The following is a 20653-nucleotide window of genomic DNA, read 5'->3' on the forward strand; positions in this document are numbered from 1 at the left end:
CTATTGGTACCGTTTCTCCCTCATTAGAGGTTAGGTATGTGAATCCGCATCTTCCTGGGATGACCCGGATCGCAAGGTTGCGTGTGTTATCGCGTGTTTGCAATTTTGTTTTAGCTAACATGACTGTTTGCAATGATCTCAAAATTTCTGTGTGTTTTTGAGTCCAATTGATTGTTTTAAAATCTGGTTTTATTAGTTCATAGAGAGGTTTAACCCTCTCTGCATAATTTAGAAAGTAAGTTCTTCTGAAATTCAGGAAACCTAGAATTGATTGTAAGTTTTTCAGCGTTCTTGGTGCTTGGATTACAGCACATTTCTCTAAAAAATTGTCTGCCAGGCTTTTGCCTTCACTTGATAATTCATATCCTAAAAACAGGACAGTTAGATGGGCAATTCGTGACTTTTTAAAGTTGAATCTGTAACCCTCTGCTGCGAACCCAAGTATTATGGTGTTCACTCTTTTCAAGTGAGTATCCAAGTCATCATCTGTTAGATAGATGTCATCGACATAAGATAATGCCTCATCATCATACATTTGTAGTAACTCTGTTACTCTTGCTGAGAATAATCCTGGGCTGTTCTTGAACCCCTGTGGGAGTCGACAGAATTTTTCTGCGAGCCCATTATTGAGAAAGTGGTCAAATACCTGCTTTCAGGTGCTATGTTTTGACAAAAGAATCCATTAGAGATGTCTAATGTTGTTTTGTATTTTTTGCGCACGCTGTTATTCATTAGTGCTGCACTATGTGAGTTTTGTACTGCAAAAGTTTTGCAACATGAGTTTAGATGTCTGTAGGCCAAAACTAGACGATATGAATCATCTGGCTTGGAGACAGGAAACAAAGGATTGTTCATTTGTGAGGTGCAAGTTTCAATCACCCCTTGGTATTGATCTAAGATCTCCCTGACCTGTTTTTTAGCTTCTTGCTTAATTGGGTACTGCCTCTGTGCAGTTGGTTGACATTTTAACTGGATTTTGTGAGGAGGAGAGTCCTCATCCCATCCAACATGGTTTTTATATAATGCAGGAGCTTGGGCTACTGCCCACTTTCTTGCAAGTGTATATTTTTTATGAATTGGAATGTGATTTGAGAAGGCAGGCATAATCATTTCTTCGCCATGAGGGCACTCTCTGACAAACGCCGGTGGCCAGTCTTTTTCAGCTAAAAGGATGTCATAGCCTTTGGAGAGGTTATCCCAAAATAGACCCCTTATTTTCCTAGTCTTATCTCCCTCTATACGTAATGTTATTTCGTATATTTTATGACGTTTGCTAACTCTGGTATCTGCAGTTTCCACCTGAATATATTCATTCGTGTCCACTGTCTACAGATGATTCATCAGGATCTTGCGAGCTATGCTCACTTCTGCTGCGCTGTCTAGCATTGTCTGAGCCCACTCTCCGTTTTTCAGTTGTGTCCTCAGGATCCTCGGCATGTTTGATTATTTTAATACTGGCTACCTTCTTTTTTGGAAATTGTCATTTTTTACTTTGATGAGCAGGTTCTTTGTCTTTGGACTTGACGTGCTCTTCCCTGTGTTCTGACCCTCCTCTTCTTTCCGATTTCTACGAGGAAGTCTGAAAAGATCGAGAGGGACGTGTATCAATATCTTGATATCTATCAGGTTTCTTCAAATTATCCCTATTTCTGAGGTTGTATCTTATCTCAGAGGGCTCCCTCTGGGGAGACTTGTGTCCTTGGTCCGGAGATCTTTCTCTCCGCCGAGGAGACATTCCTCTGGACTGGAATCTTTTTCTTTGGGTGTGGATTGTTTATTTCCATCCCAGCTCTTTTTTGGAGTGTTTAGATTATTTTTAATGAATATTTTTTCAGGATTTTCAGTTAGTTGGGGTTTTACTGGTTTCCCACCCAAACTATCTCCTCCTAGTTCTTCATAGGATTTTTCTATGATTCTGGCAAGTTCAAATGGCTATTCTGCTATATCTGTTTCTTTCAATTTCTGGAGGAAAGTTATATCTTCCGTTGCCAATTGAACCAACTCTCTATATGCCGGTGTTAATTCTTTTATTTTAACTAAGAGTTCTTCACTTGACATTTTTTCAATGTCTGGATGTGGTGTGTAGCTGGCTAGAACCGGCCATGTTGCTCCTGGTCTACCTAGTGGACCGGGCCTGGTGATGTGATTAATATGTTTTAGGGCGCCTTTAAACCAGAGCAGGTGCTCTTGGTATTTTAATGGGATTTCCACCTCGAAAGGAGTGTAATCATCCGGTGGTTCCTCTATTTTTTATTAGTGGAACTCGTGTGTGACAGCGTTTGCTGTTGGAAAGTTTATCCATGAATATAATACCTCTGTCTGCCGATATTCATGTGCCTCAATTACGAATATGACTGTACCACCTCTCGATGTTAGTCCATTTTCTATAAGTTTAATAGTTATAGTTTTTCTTATGTTGACCGGGATGAGTATTGCATCCGGGTCAGTCTGCAGGAGACTATTGTCATCCTCTAGGAGACGAGTTGCTATTCTAGGTGCCTCCCTCTCTTCTTCACCGTCTGATATTTTACTGACAGGAAGGTTTTTGTTGCAGATCAAGTTTCAAGGAAACAAAGATTAGGTGCACAATATTTTGGACCACTGTATCCTTCAACGTTGAATAAACCAAAAAACTATACATAGAAATCTCTTCCTACTAAGTTCCGGCGGATTTTTACCTTTGACCCACTCCAGACGTCTTTGGAGTATTTACGGGAGAAAGGGTCTGTGTGAAAAAGCACGACTGAGTTACTCTAACGTCTTGCGTTAGATTTATCGCCTTACCAAACGTTGGGCGCCATGTAGTGTAGTTCCTATAGTCCCAATAGGCTCTGGGCATTGGAATAATATCTTCAGTAGTGTAGACGTAGGACTGAGGTTAACTAGGTCTCTACTGACTATATTAGACTTTAGTTTTTCACTAGAAACTTTCTCGAATAAGCGAGGAGGAGTTTAACCTCCCTGGATAGACAAGAAGGGATTTAGTTTCTGACAACCATAAAATATGACAACTTTGCTCTCCCTGATTAAGAGTATATCTCTAGAGTCGTGTGAAAACAAAAGACAGCTATTTCACTCGGTCAAAGGTGCGTACTTAGTTTCACCAGATTGCAGAGAAAAAGAGAGACAGGCGTTTTCAATAAAAGGTGTTATTTATTGAGCAGTCTCTTTCCTCATACAAGAGAAATGAATTGCTACAATTGCAATACTTATAGTTAAGTAAAGTGCATACAGTAAAAGCAGGATTATGAAATAATACTGTAAAAGCATTGATATGGTTTCTTAGCCATATGATACTTTAAAATGGATAAAATAGATACATACATATATACATTGACTAATCGTACTCAACTGGTGCTTCTAACTACGCCTACCCCGGTGTACCTGACCTAAGCCTAATACGTGGGAAGGAGTAAGTAAGTAGCAGTTTTAAGTTAAGTTTGTTTTGCCAAGAATCTGACTCAAGAATTCTCTGTAAGGGTTTAGTCAGTTCAGTACGTGGGTATTAGAAGGCAGGAGGTCTGGTATCTCTCTCTCAGGACTCGGTATCCCAGTCACCCGCAAGGGTAAGCTGGAAACGCCGGAGGCTGGATTTCTCGGCAGGAGAAAAGACAGCGTCTTTCTCAGCGCGTCAAAAGGGAGGGGCAGCGTCCGTGGGCTCTCGCATCAGCTGGGCTCTCGGGCAAGTAGTAGCTGCTCCAGATTCATCACCACCGTGTGTTTGCTTAAGGCAACGTTGGTATATTTATACCTGAAAGGTGCCGGGTTTGACGTAAGGCTGGACATAAGACGTCAATAAAGATGTCACTAAGAACTGGTCGTTCTTACAGTGCTTTACAGGAGTTCTCGGACAAAATCAAAACAAAGCAGCGGGGATTTCCCAGGTTGCTGGAGGCTTGCATTTGTTTAAGAACTCGGTGTGCTTTCTAGGGGGCTGGAGGAATAGGCTTGCTTAATGTGACAGCATGCGCTATGACTGAATTATGAAAAGGGTTTCTATGCCGTTGTAGGGATATTATTGATTTATAACCACACAAGGGCAAAGAATAGGAATATCAATTCAGGTACCTAGATAAACACACTACACTGTAATTTGGCTCCTAGGAACTGGAGCGACTGTGCTAGAACCAGGGAAGACTTCTCCATGTTGATTCGCAGTCCTAATTTCTGGAATAAAACCATGCAGCAATATAGGGCTTGCCGTGCCTCCTTGAACGATGCACCTTTTATAAGCCAGTCATCCATATATATCTGGTGGCCTTGCAGTCTCAAATGCGCTGTGTCCAGCACCATGCATTTTGTGAATCCCCTTGGCGCGGATCTGAGGCCGAAGGGTAACACCTTGAATTGGTAGTGGCGCCCCTCCACTGTGAATCGTAGATACTGCCTGTGTTTGATGTGAATTGGAATGTGAAAATAGACATCTAAGAGATCTAACGATGCCATGTAATCTCCACGAAACGAGGTCTTCTTGATATATTTGTTCAGGCCTCTCTGATCCATTACCTGCCTCCATTTGGTGGACTGCTTCTTCCTTCCTCCAGTCATCGTCGAGATGGTCGTCGTCGATGACGTAGTCGACGCTGAGGTCATCGACGTCTTCGTCAGCATCGAGACTGAAGAAACCTTTATCTTCGTCGACGGGAGCGATGACGGAGCTTTTGCCTCTAAACACTTTTTGAGAGGTGTTTGAGACAAAGACGATGAGTCTTTGGTCTTTGCTTTCTCTGTTTTCTGTTTCTTCACCTCAACGTTCTCCTCAGACAACTCCCTCCTATGTTTAGAAGAGGAGTATCCTTTAGATCCTCATCAGAGTCAGAGTCTGAGGCAGTCTTCTTCTTCTGAAGCCATAATAACAAGCATGCTTCTCTGTCTTCCAAGGTTTTTCCGAGAAAGTGCTACAGTACTTGCACTCCTTAGGGACGTGCTTAGGGTGAAGGCAGTATAAGCATTCTTTGTGGGGGTCCTCAGAGTATAATCTGGCCTTTTCACAAGATTTGCAAGATCTGAAAAGCCTCTTTTAAGAGCCTTCAGACATGGTGAAGTAAGAGAGAAAAAACAGTACCTCAATCCAGTACCTCAAACCAAGAACTGAGCAGAGCTCAGGGAGACTCCTTCTCACACGACGGCAGTTGGAAATTTGAGGTATGGTGGCTCTGCTGGGGATTGTGATCTCAGGGCTGGCAGCTGATTGGTTGGTGTTTCGACCACATAATTTTGTTGATTAAGCTACCAAACTATATACTTCCCTATGGATTTTCTATGCAGTTTTTTCTTTTACTGCTATGGTTTTCTTTTACCGTTAGACTCCCACCATGATGACGGGGAAGATACAAGCATGTGAATCTATGAAAGGTTCAATACTGGAGAATATATTATTTCGTCCAATAAAGTTTTAAAGAATGATGAACGGTAATAAATCTATACAGTTGATATAGACACCAAATAGAACATAAACAAAAAAGCAATAACTAATATATTTGTAGTGTTACCTTCCTAATTTTTGTCCATCTCCACTGAATGCTTTAAATCTTAATCTAGGTCGTACATATTCCTGGTCCTGATGGTCTTCCATATCCAAGTGAACAGGACCTCGATGGACCAGCCTCCGGAGTTCATGTGGAATTTCCCTTTTATGGAAAAAAATGTCATACATTTGTTAGCGATGCACTACAATGCCATCAAACAGTTAAGGTGAGATATTCTAAGAAAATAACACACACAGAAGAAAAAATGCAGCTGCCTGTGAAAATGTATGCCAAAGAGAAAATATTCTCTATTTTGCTCTCAGGCGCGGTTCGTCCATTGGGGCGTGGGGGCGTAGCCCTCCCTGCCCGACGCCGCCCGCAGCTCCCTCATGACAATCATGTCAATGAATCAACATGACGTCAGACCGCCGGGCGGGCGTCATGTTGATTCATTGACATGATTGTACGGACGGCAACACAAGTACGCATGCCTGGGGACGGAGGGTGAATTTTTACCCGTGCCCACGCATGCGCACTTGTGTTTTGGCGGCTTTGCGCATGCCCATCAGGAGCCCTAATGGGCGTGCTGCGGGCGAGAGGGTACCTGTGCCCCTGGCGCCAGGATTGGCCAGGGGCGCTGTGAGCCTGTGACGTGTGCGGGACCGGCAGCAAGGTAAGAGTGTGTGTTTTTCGGTGTTCCAGTAAACTAGCTTGCACAAATGACTTGAGATAGTTCAGTGTTAATGATGTATGGATGCAGGATGGGTGGGTGGATGCATGAATGATGGGTGGGTGGATGCATGAATGATGTATGGGTGGATGCATGCATGCATGATGGGTGGATGCATGATGGATGGATGGGTGGATGCATAAATGAATGATGTATGGATGCAGGGTGGGTGGGTGGATGCATGAATGATGTATTGATGGATGCATGCATGATGGGTGGATGCATGATGGATGTATGGGTGGATGTATGAATGATGTATGGGTGCATGCATGCATGATGGGTGGATGCATGATGGATGGATGGGTGGATGCATGAATGAATGATGTATGGATGCAGGGTGGATGGATGGGTGGATGCATGAATGATGGATGGTTGGATGCATGAATGATGTATGGATGTATGGATGGATGCATGGATGGATGCATGGATGGATGCATGGATGCATGCATGATGGGTGGATGCATGATGGATGGATGGGTGGATGGATGGATGCATGAATGATGTATGGATGGATGCATGCATGATGGGTGGATGCATGATGGATGGGTGGATGGATGGATGGGTGGATGGATGGATGGGTGGGTGCATGAATGAATGATGTATGGATGCAGGATGGTTGGGTGGATGGATGGGTGGATGCATGAATGATGTATGGATGGATGCATGATGGATGGATGGGTGGATGGATGGGTGGGTGCATGAATGAATGATGTATGGATGCAGGATGGTTGGGTGGATGGATGGGTGGATGCATGAATGATGTATGGATGGATGCATGATGGGTGGATGCATGATGGATGGATGGGTGGATGCATGAATAAATGATGTATGGATGCAGGGTGGGTGGGTGGATGGATGGGTGGATGCATGAATGATGTATGGATGTATGGATGGATGCATGGATGGATGCATGGATGCATGCATGATGGGTGGATGCATGATGGATGGGTGGGTGGATGGATGGATGGGTGGATGGATGGATGGGTGGGTGGGTGGATGGATGGATGGATGCATGATTGATGTATGGATGGATGGATGCATGCATGATGGGTGGATGCATGATGGATGGATGGGTGGGTGCATGAATGAATGATGTATGGATGCAGGATGGGTGGGTGGATGTATGGGTGGATGCATGAATGATGTATGGATGGATGCATGCATGATGGGTGGATGTATGATGGATGGATGGGTGGATGCATGAATGAATGATGTATGGATGCAGGATGGGTGGGTGGATGTATGGGTGGATGTATGAATGGTGTATGGATGCATGCATGCATGATGAGTGGATGCATGATGGATGGATGGGTGGATGCATGAATGAATGATGTATGGATGCAGGGTGGGTGGGTGGATAGATGGGTGGATGCATGAATGATGTATGGATGGATGCAAGGTGGTTCGGGCTCGCTCGCTGCGCTCGATCGCTGCGGTGCAATATGCAAATTAGTTTACGCCTCTCCACTTTCAAATGTCACCAGCCGCCCCTGTTTGCTCTAAAGTATGCAGATCATAAAAATATGAAACGTGCTTGAATGGGATGAAAACATACTGAGGTAATATCTGGAAATATTTGAGTAGGAGTCAAACACCTTGATTAATTAGCTTTAGCTTAGCTAAAATATCCTTTGTAAATTAAAATAAACCAGAATTGAATATTATTGGCAATTGCATTCTTTTACACATAATTGTCTTTTGAAGCGGCAAAATGACAGCATACACACGGAAGGGACAGACTGGCCGAAACAGAATTAAAGAAAAATAATAAAATATGTATCTAAAATCTTTACAGTTATATAGTAAATGAACAGGTGTGTGAAAGCACATTTAAAAGTTAGAAATGCATTTTTGAACGCAAAGGTTACTTATGAAGAGAAGCTGAAAGAAATATCAACTAGGAATTTCATGTGCCAGCTAGCGAAGGGACCATCATTCCACTCATGTTTGAGGCCATGTTGTATCACTCAGTCTTTGCTTCAATCATTCAGCGCAGGTCCAAGGTACATAGCTAGAGAGACATGCAAATTGATCGAGGAATTAGGGGGCACATGCATCATTGTAGGATTTTGCACTTCCTAAATTGCGAAAATTAAGGAATCGCAATTTAGGAAGTGCAAAATCCTATGCATCAAGAAATCCTAAAAGTTTTTAGGATTTTTTAATTTTCGGAAATTGCGATTCCTTAATTGCGAATCGCAATTAGGGAATGGCATTACATTGATTCCTATGGGCCTAGAGGCCCATAGGAATCAATGCCGTTTTGCATTTCTTTTTTGGGGAATTCGCAATTTGTTGATGCATTGCAAGGGTGCAGAGGGGGGTCCAAAGGACCCCCCCCTGCACCCCTGAAATGTATTTTAAAGTGCATGTTTCACACACACATGTCCTAAGGACATGTGTGTGTGTAACATGACACTTTCCAAAATGCATTTTTGTGCTTTTTTAAAGAGTTTCACAAATTAACACTAGGGTCAACCTCGTGTTAATTTGCACTTCCTATTTCAAAATTCACATTTTTTTAAAAATTGATGCATTGCATTTAAGGAATCGCACAAATGTGATTCCTTAAATGCATTCGCATTTTTAGGAAATGCAAAAAAAAGCGAATTTTGAAAAATTGTTTCATGCATCCCAAAAACGTATTTAGGAAGCGCAAACGGCCGAATTTACCGATTCGCACCGTTTGCACTTCCTAAAAAGGTTGATGCATGTGCCCCTAGGAGTCTAGGGTGGTTGCTGATGTGTAGGTAAATCGGTCCATTCTCCAGCCTTCTTTCTAGGAGCGATTTAAGGCCCGGCATGGGAGCAAGGGGCCACATGCATCATTCATACATTTTGCATTTCTTAATTTGCGAAAATTACCGAATCGCAAATTAAGAATTGCAAAATGCTATGCATCATTTTTTTCGGTATTTATTTGTGATTCGGTAAAAATCGCAATTTTTACCGAATCGCAATTAAATACCGAATTCCTAACTGCTTTTTCGCAAATCCCATTGATTCCTATGGGCCGAAAGGCCCATAGGAGTCAATGGGAAGGCATTTACGAATTCGCAATTTGTTGATGCATTCCAAGGGTGCAGGGGGGAGTCCAAAGGACCCCCCCTGCACCCCTGAAATGTATTTGAAAGTGCATGTTTCAAACACACATGTCCTAAGGACATGTGTGTCTGTAACATGACAGTGTAAAAAATGCATTTTTTTTCATTTTGAAAGATTTTCGCAAATTAACACGAGGGTCAACCTCGTGTTAATTTGCACTTCCAATTTCAACATTCGCATTTTTTTTTTAATTGATGCATTGCATTTAAGGAATCGCACAAATGCGATTCCTTAAATGCATTCGCATTTTTAAGAAATGCAAAAAAATGCGAATTCTGAAAAAGTGTTTGATGCATCCCAAAAACGTATTTAGGAAGCGCAAACGGCCGAATTTACCGATTCGCACCGTTTGCACTTCCTAAATAGGTTGATGCATGTGCCCCAAGGTCTCTAGGGCTTAAGAGGAGAAATTAAATAGAAGGCTTCCAGGGAATTTCCTATACTTTCCCCATCCTGGCGTGGCATGAGCGTGAGGCCAGTGTGAATAAACAACCACAGCAAAACTGTAGTCATACAAGTGCTACCTGGCATCAGAGATCTGTGCTGGGACAACACCTGGCACAATGCGTTCTCTATGATGCCAAACCACAGGGCTTATTCTCATGATAAAAGGAAAATTAAAGTGTGAGCCAGGGTATGCACTTATATACGATACGACTACATGAGCCCCTGATGCCACATTGGAGGCCTATCATTGACAATTACTCCTTTTCCTCTGTAGTCATTTGGGTGCACATGCAGGGCTGAAATAAAATTATTATTTTAGTTTTTTGGTGTCTGTTTTTGAAACCCTTTGGTGACTTTTCAGGACAAAGACACGTCGTTGCTGGAAAAAACTCTGGTTTCGTGGATGTATTACTATTGGACTTTTTCCTGGGAATTTCATTTTGCAGAATGGATTTTCTATTTAAGATTTTTTTAAAGCAATCTTATTTTTTAGGATTTGATTTTTGGAATTGGTTTTTTTTTTAATCTGGATTGCCAATTATTGGAAGGTAGGACTCATTTTTTTACCCCTCCAAGTGTGGATGCAAAAAATCGTGCTTCAGCTACGGAAAAGCTGAGTCAAAGTGTGATTGGGTCAGAGGAGAGCTGGATTTGCCGGCAAACTAAGATGAATGAAGTGATTTCATCACCAGCAAACTGATGAAAAATTAGTGAACTAGTTCCTCTGAGCCTGAAGCAAACGCATCATGAGCGAATCCGGTTTCACACTGCAGGGCTAATGGCACGCCGATTGAGTTGAGGAGTCATGGTTAGCAGTGGTTTTGAGATACTGAGGAGATTTTCAGGAGCTAGATTGTATGTGGTCCTTCCAGTATGTTCAACTTTCTATGGACCTGTTAGTTGAGAAAGGGTACAGGTGTCTGCAGGACCACCCTGCCTCAAGAGACCTCTCATACAGAGGTCCTCCCTGGGCCCCACAGCTCTTCCATATGTAAAAAGGTCGTCTCTGCCTCAGTTCATTAGCAGCTAGGCTGTTTTACTCCCATGTTTGCTGAAGGGAATGGAGATAAAGACAAGAGAACTCAAGCACACGGCTGTTACTTAGTTGCTATCCCTGGGATGATTATCCAACCAATCTTTCCCTGAAAGAGGTTTTGTGTGTCTTGTTTGTCGAATACCCTGTAATTATCTCTGCAGAGGGTCTCCAATTCGAACTCAGCCCAGAGCACTACCCGTCAGGCGCGCAACACCCATTGGGCTCACCGGGCTTCAGACCACCCCCACCCCCATTGTGTGTGCCAGCCGCACCTGAATACTTCACAGGGCTTTAAAAGACCATTTACTGGTTAATGAGGCTTTTGTTGTGTTTTCACCCCTTCTTAGAGCCACTCTGCCTATGGATAGCAGAACTAGTTGTCCCCCCCCGAAATCTTTTTCAGTCCCCCCTCCCCAAATTTGGCTCTAGTTGCCCGCCTGCTACCCGTTCTGGTCTTTAAACCACACTCAGTCTCTTTGGGGATTTCCAGACAGTGCCAATGGCAACTTTTAACCGATACTAGCGATAGGAATATGAATTTGTCATCTTTCCTTTTTCGGGAGAGGATACATTCCTAACCAACAAAATTTTGGGTCAAGCAGCCTTGATCGGTTAGTTGTTTGCTGTAATTTGCAGCCCAGAAAATCCAATTGCTCTGATGGGATCATATCATGTGGTCCAAACCGGCCTAAGATCCATATCTGGGACTCTGTCGATTTGCGCTTTGGGATATCGGCCCTATTGTTTTGGGGTCGGATATGCCCTGTGTAGAATATATAATAGCAGGATTTTAGAACCTGGTACCCCTGATGAATTAGGCTGAGTAAAACGGTGCATTTTTCTAGTCTATGTCAAGGTATTATAGGCCTAGATTCTACTCCCACTATGCTCTCAATTTAGTAATGTTCCCATCCAGATCCGCACGCAGGGCTCTATAGACCAATGTAATGGCCTATCGCCCTCCACCTAGTGTCAGTATTGTGTTTAAAGTTTGATTTTAGTCATGGTACCAATGTCTTATGTATCCCCGTTACTATGCTCCTGTAAGAAAGGTAAGAGGCCTGGAGGAGCATTACTGCCTTCTATTATTTCTGTAAAGATACTTAACTTGACAGAGTCATAAAGGTCCTCCACTACAGTCAGACCCAGGCAGCACCGTTCAGTTATTCTGTGGCAGGTTCCTATTAAGAGGTATGCTGGCAGTGTAAATCAAGTGTAGTCGAGACTAGCGTCTGATGCTGCCGTAAGTACTGACAGGGCCTTTGCTGGATGTATCATGGGGAGTCAACATGTCAGGCAAGATATTGTTCGGCCCTTTTCTCGGCCCGAGCCTTATTTCATTACCATGGGATTGATAACTGGTCAATCAATCCCAGATGACGAAGAGAAGCCACGCATGTAGGCTGATGAGATTCTTTTCTACTTGATGTATGTTGTCTTTTCTGTTTGGCCTAGTCATCTAGGAGCTTTTGCTACACCACTTTCTCGTGTTTGTCAGTCCGGTAGGTTTTTGTGTTGTTGTTCAGTGGTAGATTGGGGATTAAACACTACCTGGTCTTTAAAGATTTTCCTAGGACCCTCTATTAAAGTTTTGTGTATGTGTATTGATAACTGGTCACCTCGCTGGCCACTGAAGTTGGACCCTCTTGTGGCTGGTAATTTCAGTGACCTTAGGGTGACCCTGCAGCAACCCTCACTTCATACCAGTTATACCACAAAAACAAGATATTCTGGGGCAATCTATATGTTAAGTTGGCACAATATTAGAACATTGGAATGCGGAAAGCTCCATTGAAGACAATGAAGTGGCTCAGGGATTATAATGGCTGGTATATAAGCCTTCTGCTCCAACATTCTAATGTTTGTCTTTCCATTTCTCCCTGTTTCGTTTAGAGCGTTCTACTCTCAATAGGTGGAATGTTCTAAAAGCCATTCTGCCTCAGGCGTTACCTATTGTTAAAGGCCCTCTTCCTTCTGAATCACAACTATAGCTCAAGCTCAGGGCTTCTAACAAACAGAATAGTCCTCGGCAGCGAGATATAAGGTGATAAGAAAGAACTCTAGGTAGTACCTCAATTTTTGTTAGTGCGACCCTCTCCGTCGTGCCTAACGGTGGTAAAACGCTGAAAAACAATAACCTTCCCATGCAAATCTTTAGGCAAGAACATCGTAAAGCAGCAGTACTCTCAACCCCTACCCCAAAGCAAGGAAAATACATGGGCATTTTAGATGATCTGGCTCCCATATCTTCATACATTTCAATCTGAACAGCAGTTGGAAAATGGCGCCTTCCCACAAAAAAAAACTTTGTTGAAAGTTTAAAAAAAGGGAGAGGCGATAAACACATAGTGACAGAGGACTTACACTAATGAAGAAGAGCTAGCACAAAGGTTCCATTTCGTTTCAGACTGGTAACGCCAGTGGAGTACAGGTCACACCAGGTTACTTGCTAACGAACTCATGGGCCTAAAGTCCTGCTTTTCACACACAGTCTGACCAACTATCATGCATGGAAGGTGCACGTCAGGTTACAGCATACCAAGCTGGATATTCGTACATTAAACAATGGCACGCATGGCTACATAATCATTCAGGAAAATGAGCAGGTAGGCCTCGTTTATTGGTGTACACTGCTCCAACATTAGTCGCATGTGAGCAGCATAAAAGTGTCCCACGGAGCTTACCCTCTTTTAACAGACTCCAGAAAATCTGCATTAGTTGGGTCTGCGTAGGATCTCAAATCTCCGTCGTCTAAACTGAACCCGTTTCTCCACAATTTAAGCAAAACTTGAGCCTATTGGGAAAAAGAACAAACAGGATGTAAAAGCAAAGAAAGAGATGCATTCATATGTTGTAAAAAAAAAGTATTGTGAATCATCTTTCTATTCGGTTGAATTGTTGACAGTTCGCTTTGTAAACGTGACTGCAGGTGATGGGCAGAGGGGGTTCATTTTTTTTTCATGAGATAGACTTAATTTTTATCATCAAACTTTGACAGCAACAAGGGAGAGAGAAAGGCAAAAACGGGAAAGAAGAAGACAGAGAAAGATACGAAAACAGAAATGGAGGAATACAAATAATACAGATTGAGACATAGAATGATGGAATAAAGATGCATGAGGTAGGAACAATACTAGGCAGTCATGGTATACACACCGCCAGCATTCGGTCGATAAAGTTATGGGCCCCTGTATTTTTTTTTTTAATAACCGCATTGGTCATTGTCTTCATAATAACTTCGGTAAGCGTGGAAAGAAAGCAAGGTTATTCAATACATGGCACGAAAAAAAATCCACATTTCACAAGGGCGCCGGTAAGGCAGTTTTCTGTTTGTTCTCACAAGTTTTGGACTTTCACTTGCGTGCCACAGAAAACACGTTTCGGGCCAGCGATGACTGTTAACATTGGCTTTGAATTTGAACGGGAGTTACCAGTTCGGTGGCATTGAGACAACCTGCTGCCCTTGAAATGGACAATTAGCCTTGACTGCAATCAGCGACATGGCCCAAACAGATAAGATGAGCAAAGAAAATGTGGTGATCAGTTATGACGCAAGTGCTTTTGAAAGCAGCAGGATCTTCATTTCTCTCGATGAAGGAATTGAAACATGAAGAAACGCAGTGGTTGAGCGGCTGGTAGCATGCGAAAAACACAGACTGAAAAACATATTTTGAAGAAAATAAGCAGAGATAATCAAAATCGCGATTTCACAAGGATGTCCTCTATATATTAAAAAAAACGCCTGCACCTAATCGTGATAAGAAGCACATTGACTCAAGGATACTAGGATAAGAAATACAATAAGGGGGAAGGGGGAGAAAACTAGTCCTAAAACGCGTTGAAATTGAGTTGTGCCTGAATTAAACTCGACTACATATTTTTAGGCATCTATTTACATAAGGTCAAGATTGGAGTGAAAATGTTGTTTCGCTAAATAGGTTTTTGGACTCTGTTGTTCTACTTGAAAATTGTATTTTGGGACCTGTCTGAATCCTGCAGAAAAAAACGATTTTAAGAAACATTATTGTGATTATGGACCTATAACGTACCTACCTTTAACTAAATTCAGTAGAGTATCATGTAGTAGCAGTATTTCAAGCAATAAACAGATAATGATAGCCTCCTCTAGCTAAAGTCACCAGTAATATTGTACCAAACCCAGATATTCAAATTCAACCAGCACAATAAAATCACACTAGGGTCACTAATCAGTTTCAGAGGTCTGAAATGATTAAGGCGGCATGCTATTTCATGTCGTGGCTTTCTAGAGCGTCAGCCCACAAGTATGTGAAGAACAAAGTTCGGTCGGATTTAGGATATAACTACCCCGATGTGTGAGCCATCGATCCTCCGGCATTCTTAAGTAGTGCCTTTAGAATAGTGGGTTTCGAGTGTCCCTTGGATACACTAGGCCCGGTTATGAAACGCCATTTTACATGCTCCTGTTCTTATGTTGCCTTCTTTCCCTGAACACAATGACATTTGACATTTATTAACTTGCGAGCACATATAGGATAATATTCTTAGAACTCAGTTTTGCTTACACTACCACTATGTAGGTACTCTATCAGAACACCTTGAACATTCTGTACAAAGGGCTAAATTCATCACGCAAGATGTTATTTGTTTTGGCCACTCTGCAACAGAGCAATCACAACAGAATAAACAATAGCGGCCTGACTGAGGCATCAGCATAGTAATTTGGATGATGCTATTACATAGTAAACACAAGGAGATGATGGTCAGAGTGCTGAAACTTTTCAGACACTCTCCCCCAGTCACAGATCTGGGTTGAATCCATTACCATTCTTTAGCTCACTTCGCCACCACAGTTCAGACCCAGGCATATGCAAATCAGTCTTGGCCTTTTTCCTCAGGGGAACGGTCCAGCCCGAACTGCCAAGCCAGGTCTTCCCTTGACTGGAAACAAGCTTCGTGGGACCGGTTTCGGGGTAACACATCTCATCAGCCATGCTAGCTTGAATCCAGTGGCAAAGTGAGCAAGGGACCCATGTCTGGGCATACACTGCCAACTTAGGGCAAACAAGGCAAACACAAGGAGATGATGGCCGGAGCCATGAAACTTTTCAGACACTCACCCCCAGTCACAGATCTGGGTTGAATCCATCATCATTCTTTAGCACACTTCGCCACCCCAGTTCAGATCTAGGCATATGCAATTCAGTCTTGACCCTCTTCCTCATGGGAACAGTCCAGTTCCAGGATGCTTGTTTCCAGTCCAGGGAAGGCTTGGCAGTTCGGGCTGGACTGTTCCCATAAGGAACTGGGTCAAGACTCATTTGCATAAGGCTGGGTCTGAACTGGGGTGGTGAAGTGAGCTAAAAAATGATGAAGGATTTAACCCAGATCTATGACTGGGGGTAAGTGCCTGTAAAGTTTCAGCGCTCTGTCCATCATCTCCTTGTGTTTGCCTTGATGCCATTATCTATACACTATATCAGCCTTTGTTTAGACTCAGGAGCATTCTGCTGACACTAAGTGGTTGATTCATGCCGGAATTGCAGTTCAGCTGATAACGGTTTACCTCATGGGAAGGATGCTGTCCGCCTTAACACCAAGAAGGGCAGCTTGTTGACACTAACCCACAGTTAACAGGAAGTTAGATCACCCTACAGGGATATGGCATATTTACCCTCTCCCTAGGCACACTAGACTAGGAAGCGCAAGGTAGGAGAGTAGTACAATATATCACAGTACTTGTATGCAAGCATATAGTCTCTGTAATAAGCAAAATCATTGAACTGTTTTTTACCATTCTCATAATGCTAATCACACTATTCTGTTTCCTTCTATTGACTATTTCAGCACAAGTATTTTACTCAAGAATCACAATGCTGCAATAAATATTGAAAGTTCTACCTTTTATTTATTGTGTATCTCTTTGGGTATGCCTAGGTAACTAAGCGAAAGGGTTCTAGGTCTGTTACCACAATTTCCTTGGGGAGTCAGGGTTGTCTGCACTGTATTTTGAGCTAGTAGGACCATAGGCCAACATATCCTGAGGGGTGCTCAGAATCAGTCTCACTCCGTTGCAACATTTATGTTGTCTAATAAACGCACACTTTTTTGGAGAAAGTATAAGCCGTACGCCACCAGTGGAGGTTCAGTCTTCAGGACCATACTGAAGAGTAAACTCTACTCTCAGCAAATAATTAAAATAACAGCATATGTTTTATATAAATGCGTTTTATAGTTTGCGTGTGCAAACTCTGAAAACAAACATTGTGTCTACTGAAGGAAAATTACGGACAAGGAAGGGACGAAACCAAATGCCCTTTTAATCTTCATTTTTTTGCCCAACAACTGGCAGTCCCGCACATAATCCTAGAATTAAATGCCATTACTTAAACTCTGTTACTCCCGTTACTTGTCTGAGGTGAGTCCATCGCATACGAAATGGAGTTCAATTGTCATTGTTTTCTAAAAAAATTAAGCCCTTCCCTAAAGGAGGGGTAAAAAAGTAATGATTAACTATCCCAAAATGATTGAAGAGGAGAACGAAGGACCTCCAGGATTAAGGACTGATTGCAAGTACTGGGACCTGATAGACCAGATTGGAGTAATGAATATTAAGGGTTAATATTTGGAACATTACCTGCTCATCCCCTTCCTCATCCCACTCCTTTCTTTATTGAATACATTATTTAATTGGCATGTCTTTGAGCAGATCCAATAGATCAATAGAACAAAAATATGCCTCACAGCCCCAGCAGCCAACCAAAATATAACTTTTACTGTACATTCAATCAACTAAAAAGAAAACATTCATCAGGTTTGAAGCATTAAGAAGATAATGTTGGTATTATTCTCTAATGGGCCATGCCCTCTCATGTCCAGTTGATAATGTGACACGGCAATTTGACACTAGTACTGAAGATGCTGTTAAGCAACCATGCTGGTGTCCCGTGCTGAATATATAAAAGAATGAATGTCAGTGCCCAAAAGCTCTGTTCAGAAGCCTGCGGCCGGTGCTATTAAAGGTCAGTGCACCAAATAGCAAGGTTGCGAGGTCTTGAGTCCACCTCAGGCCTACTTAGTCCAGCTCCTGTAACAGACACTACCTGCCCCTTTATAGCACTCCTGCCGTTCCTTGCTTTTTCCCTTTTTTGGCATTTTGCCATCTTTCTCCTTCTTTCCCCTTTTTGTGCTTTTCCCTCACTTGCCCTCAGTCAATGTCAATGAAAAGTAAGTGCTGGTCCCCAGAACAGAGTGCTGGTGGGCTACACCATCTTCCACCTGCTCAAATTAATAACTGCCGATGTTAGCACAAGCACACCTTTAACCTGGACCCACAATGTAAACAAACCTCTGATCGATATACTCTGGATTGCTCCAGGCAATTTAAACACACCAGCAGCATAGGAGCCTTAATGCAAATACTCAAGATGGAAAGTGGAAGGGAAGGTCTTCAGGCCGTTCCTATGTACTGTAACACTTACGAGCTATTCCGCACCATTACAATTTGTTAACAAGCGCACCAGATAAATGTCCACTTCCTTTGAGACATTCAGCAGGTGAAGTAAAGACTTTCCCCCTAAATCCAGAGAGGTAAAAAGGAGGACACGTTTGATCTTTACCAAGCTGAAGAACTGTCTCACCTGCTTCCTGTTGAAAAATCTGGAGAAATCTTAAACAGGAAAGTTTACACATTTGGGCCCCCGCCTTCCCAGTCTTTTGGCCACCTCAAAGAAGAACACCATCAAAAAATGGAATTTCATCAATGGTTACTAAAATAAAGCCAACTTAAGAGTTAGTCTGGCCGTACCAACGATTCTTAGCTTCATGGCTTGATTCTAGGTTCATAATAGCAAGTTTCTTCAAGGGAGCGGTCTGGTTCCAGAAAGTCAGCATGTAGCTGAATACATCCTGGGGGGCAGAGGGGAGGTCCTCAGAGCTTGCTCCCTGCCCTTCTTCACCAAACTTAGAGGTCCTATCACAGGGTGCCCATGCTGCAGCTCAAAGGGACTAAAGCCAATCCCTTTCTGCAGTACCTCCCTGTAAGCACAAAGACAAGGCATGGCAAGAAGACGTCCTACTTACGCCTCATGGGTTCTGACAGACCCCAAATTATGCCTATCAGGGTACAGTTGAATCTCTCAACCAATCCATTACGCTGGAGGTGGTAAGAAGTGGTGAATATGTAGTTCATGCCACACTTTGTTATATTTCATATCGGTACCCTTATATAGGTCCAGGGAACATCGTAACCTTTCCCTACATCATCTCCCCGTCATTTCATATGAACGAGCCTTATAAGGACATAACTCCAAATAAGGACAGAATGCCTAATACGGACATACCGCCTTATAAGGACTGTAGCCTTTTATGTACTAAACCTTTCACCTAGTTCCATGCCAAGGGTCAGTTTTTCCCAATCGATATTGCTAAGACGTCATCCTTAGCACATATGAATAATTTATGAGTACACTCTCCAGGAGATATACTTCACCTCTCCCATTGACACATAAGGTTTAATCGCCCACGTCATCCTCATACTGAACAATGGGTAACACAGGCACATGACTGTATAAATACAGCACCTATTGCTATCAGTAGTAAGGAGGGAACCAAGACTTCAAGACCTACACACTGACCAGAGATGCTGTGGCTCCGGCATGTCATCGCTCCAACTGACAGTGGTCTGACAATCCCTTGCGGGGTGTCCAGCTCAAGTCCAAGACGAAGTTCCACACTCTCGCTATTCAGGTATGGGGGTTCTACTAAATCCTACTGGGATTCTTGGCTCTTAGACTTAGGCTCTTAGACTTAGGCTCTTGCGCACCTACTCACATGCTAGGTACACTTAGGCACATCTAGATAGGCATCTTAGGAGTACGCACTTTATGTTATAAATGCATTTTATATTCATGCATCTGTTCATGACTATTGTAAAATGGTAGAACAATACTATTCCTTTTTAGGTCTCGCGCCTAGCATTACACTGCACAGCGCGAGACATTTAGTAGGTGAAAAAAGGGGATTTGAGGCTGACCTAGGAATGGCACATGCACAAGCGTGTGCCTTTCCTTCTGTTGCACGTTTATTGGCCTTTGTGTGCGTGTTTGTTTTAAAGCCAGCACGCAATAGGCCAAAGGCAAGCGCGGTGCTCCACCCACAGCCTATTGGTGTCTATTACGAGCTTGGTGCGCGTAATAGACACCAATAGGCCATGTGGTTTCAATTATCGTGCCCAGACACGGGTGCGATAATTGAAACCACGGCGCGCTGTGGTGCACGAGTGCGCGCGCACCACTCGCGTGCTTTTGTTTTATTTTTTGTATCCATTTTACAGCAAAGCAACTGAGTAGGTACCCTTTACCTTAGAGCAACCTAGGGAAGCAGCTGTCACTCCTGGCTAACTGTGACACCAGAAGAGGATGGGGTGCAACGTCCAGAGTTGCAGACATCGGGGAACCAGGTGTGAGGCTTGGCGCTGCTTAACAACCTGTGATTCTGGGCAAATCACTTAATCTCCCTGCGTTTTTCACAAATGAACGTGTTCTTGTTTTTACAGCGCTAGGTTCTACAAATAAAACAGGGTCTCAAGTAAACACTGGCCTAAAACACGCAAACCGTTTCCAGGCTAGACTCGTCCACACATGGTGTGCATCTGGTGAGTGTGCCGAGGCTGCACGCGCATCGCTTCAAGCAGCTGGGACTCTTTCAGCCCACGGAAGGCGAGCGGCGGTGTTCTGCGCTTTCTCAGCTCAGAGCACTCAGGCTGCAGAAGCCGTTATTGCGGCCTTGTGTAATACTTTCAAAATATTTACAAGCCCGTTCCGGGGCAGCATTATCCATCTTGCAGTTCAGAACAAGGACGGCTATTTCCAGCCCCCGGGAGGAGCA

General features: G+C 43.1%; 1 protein-coding gene across 1 annotated transcript in view; it reads right to left on the minus strand.

Annotated features, from left to right (window-relative positions):
• UBXN2B (UBX domain protein 2B) overlaps nucleotides 1–20653 on the minus strand; it is a 331727-nt gene that overhangs the window by 127099 nt on the left and 183975 nt on the right. Inside the window, exons 6-7 of the mRNA XM_078687273.1 lie at nucleotides 13471–13580; nucleotides 5493–5630 (exon numbers count right to left, since the gene is read on the minus strand). Of these exons, the coding sequence (XP_078543399.1) occupies nucleotides 5493–5630; nucleotides 13471–13580 (248 nt within the window). The remainder of the gene's footprint in view (nucleotides 1–5492; nucleotides 5631–13470; nucleotides 13581–20653) is intronic.

This window comes from Lissotriton helveticus, chromosome 4_1 (genome assembly GCF_964261635.1).
Source record: "Lissotriton helveticus chromosome 4_1, aLisHel1.1, whole genome shotgun sequence".
Lineage (NCBI taxonomy): Eukaryota > Metazoa > Chordata > Amphibia > Caudata > Salamandridae > Lissotriton > Lissotriton helveticus.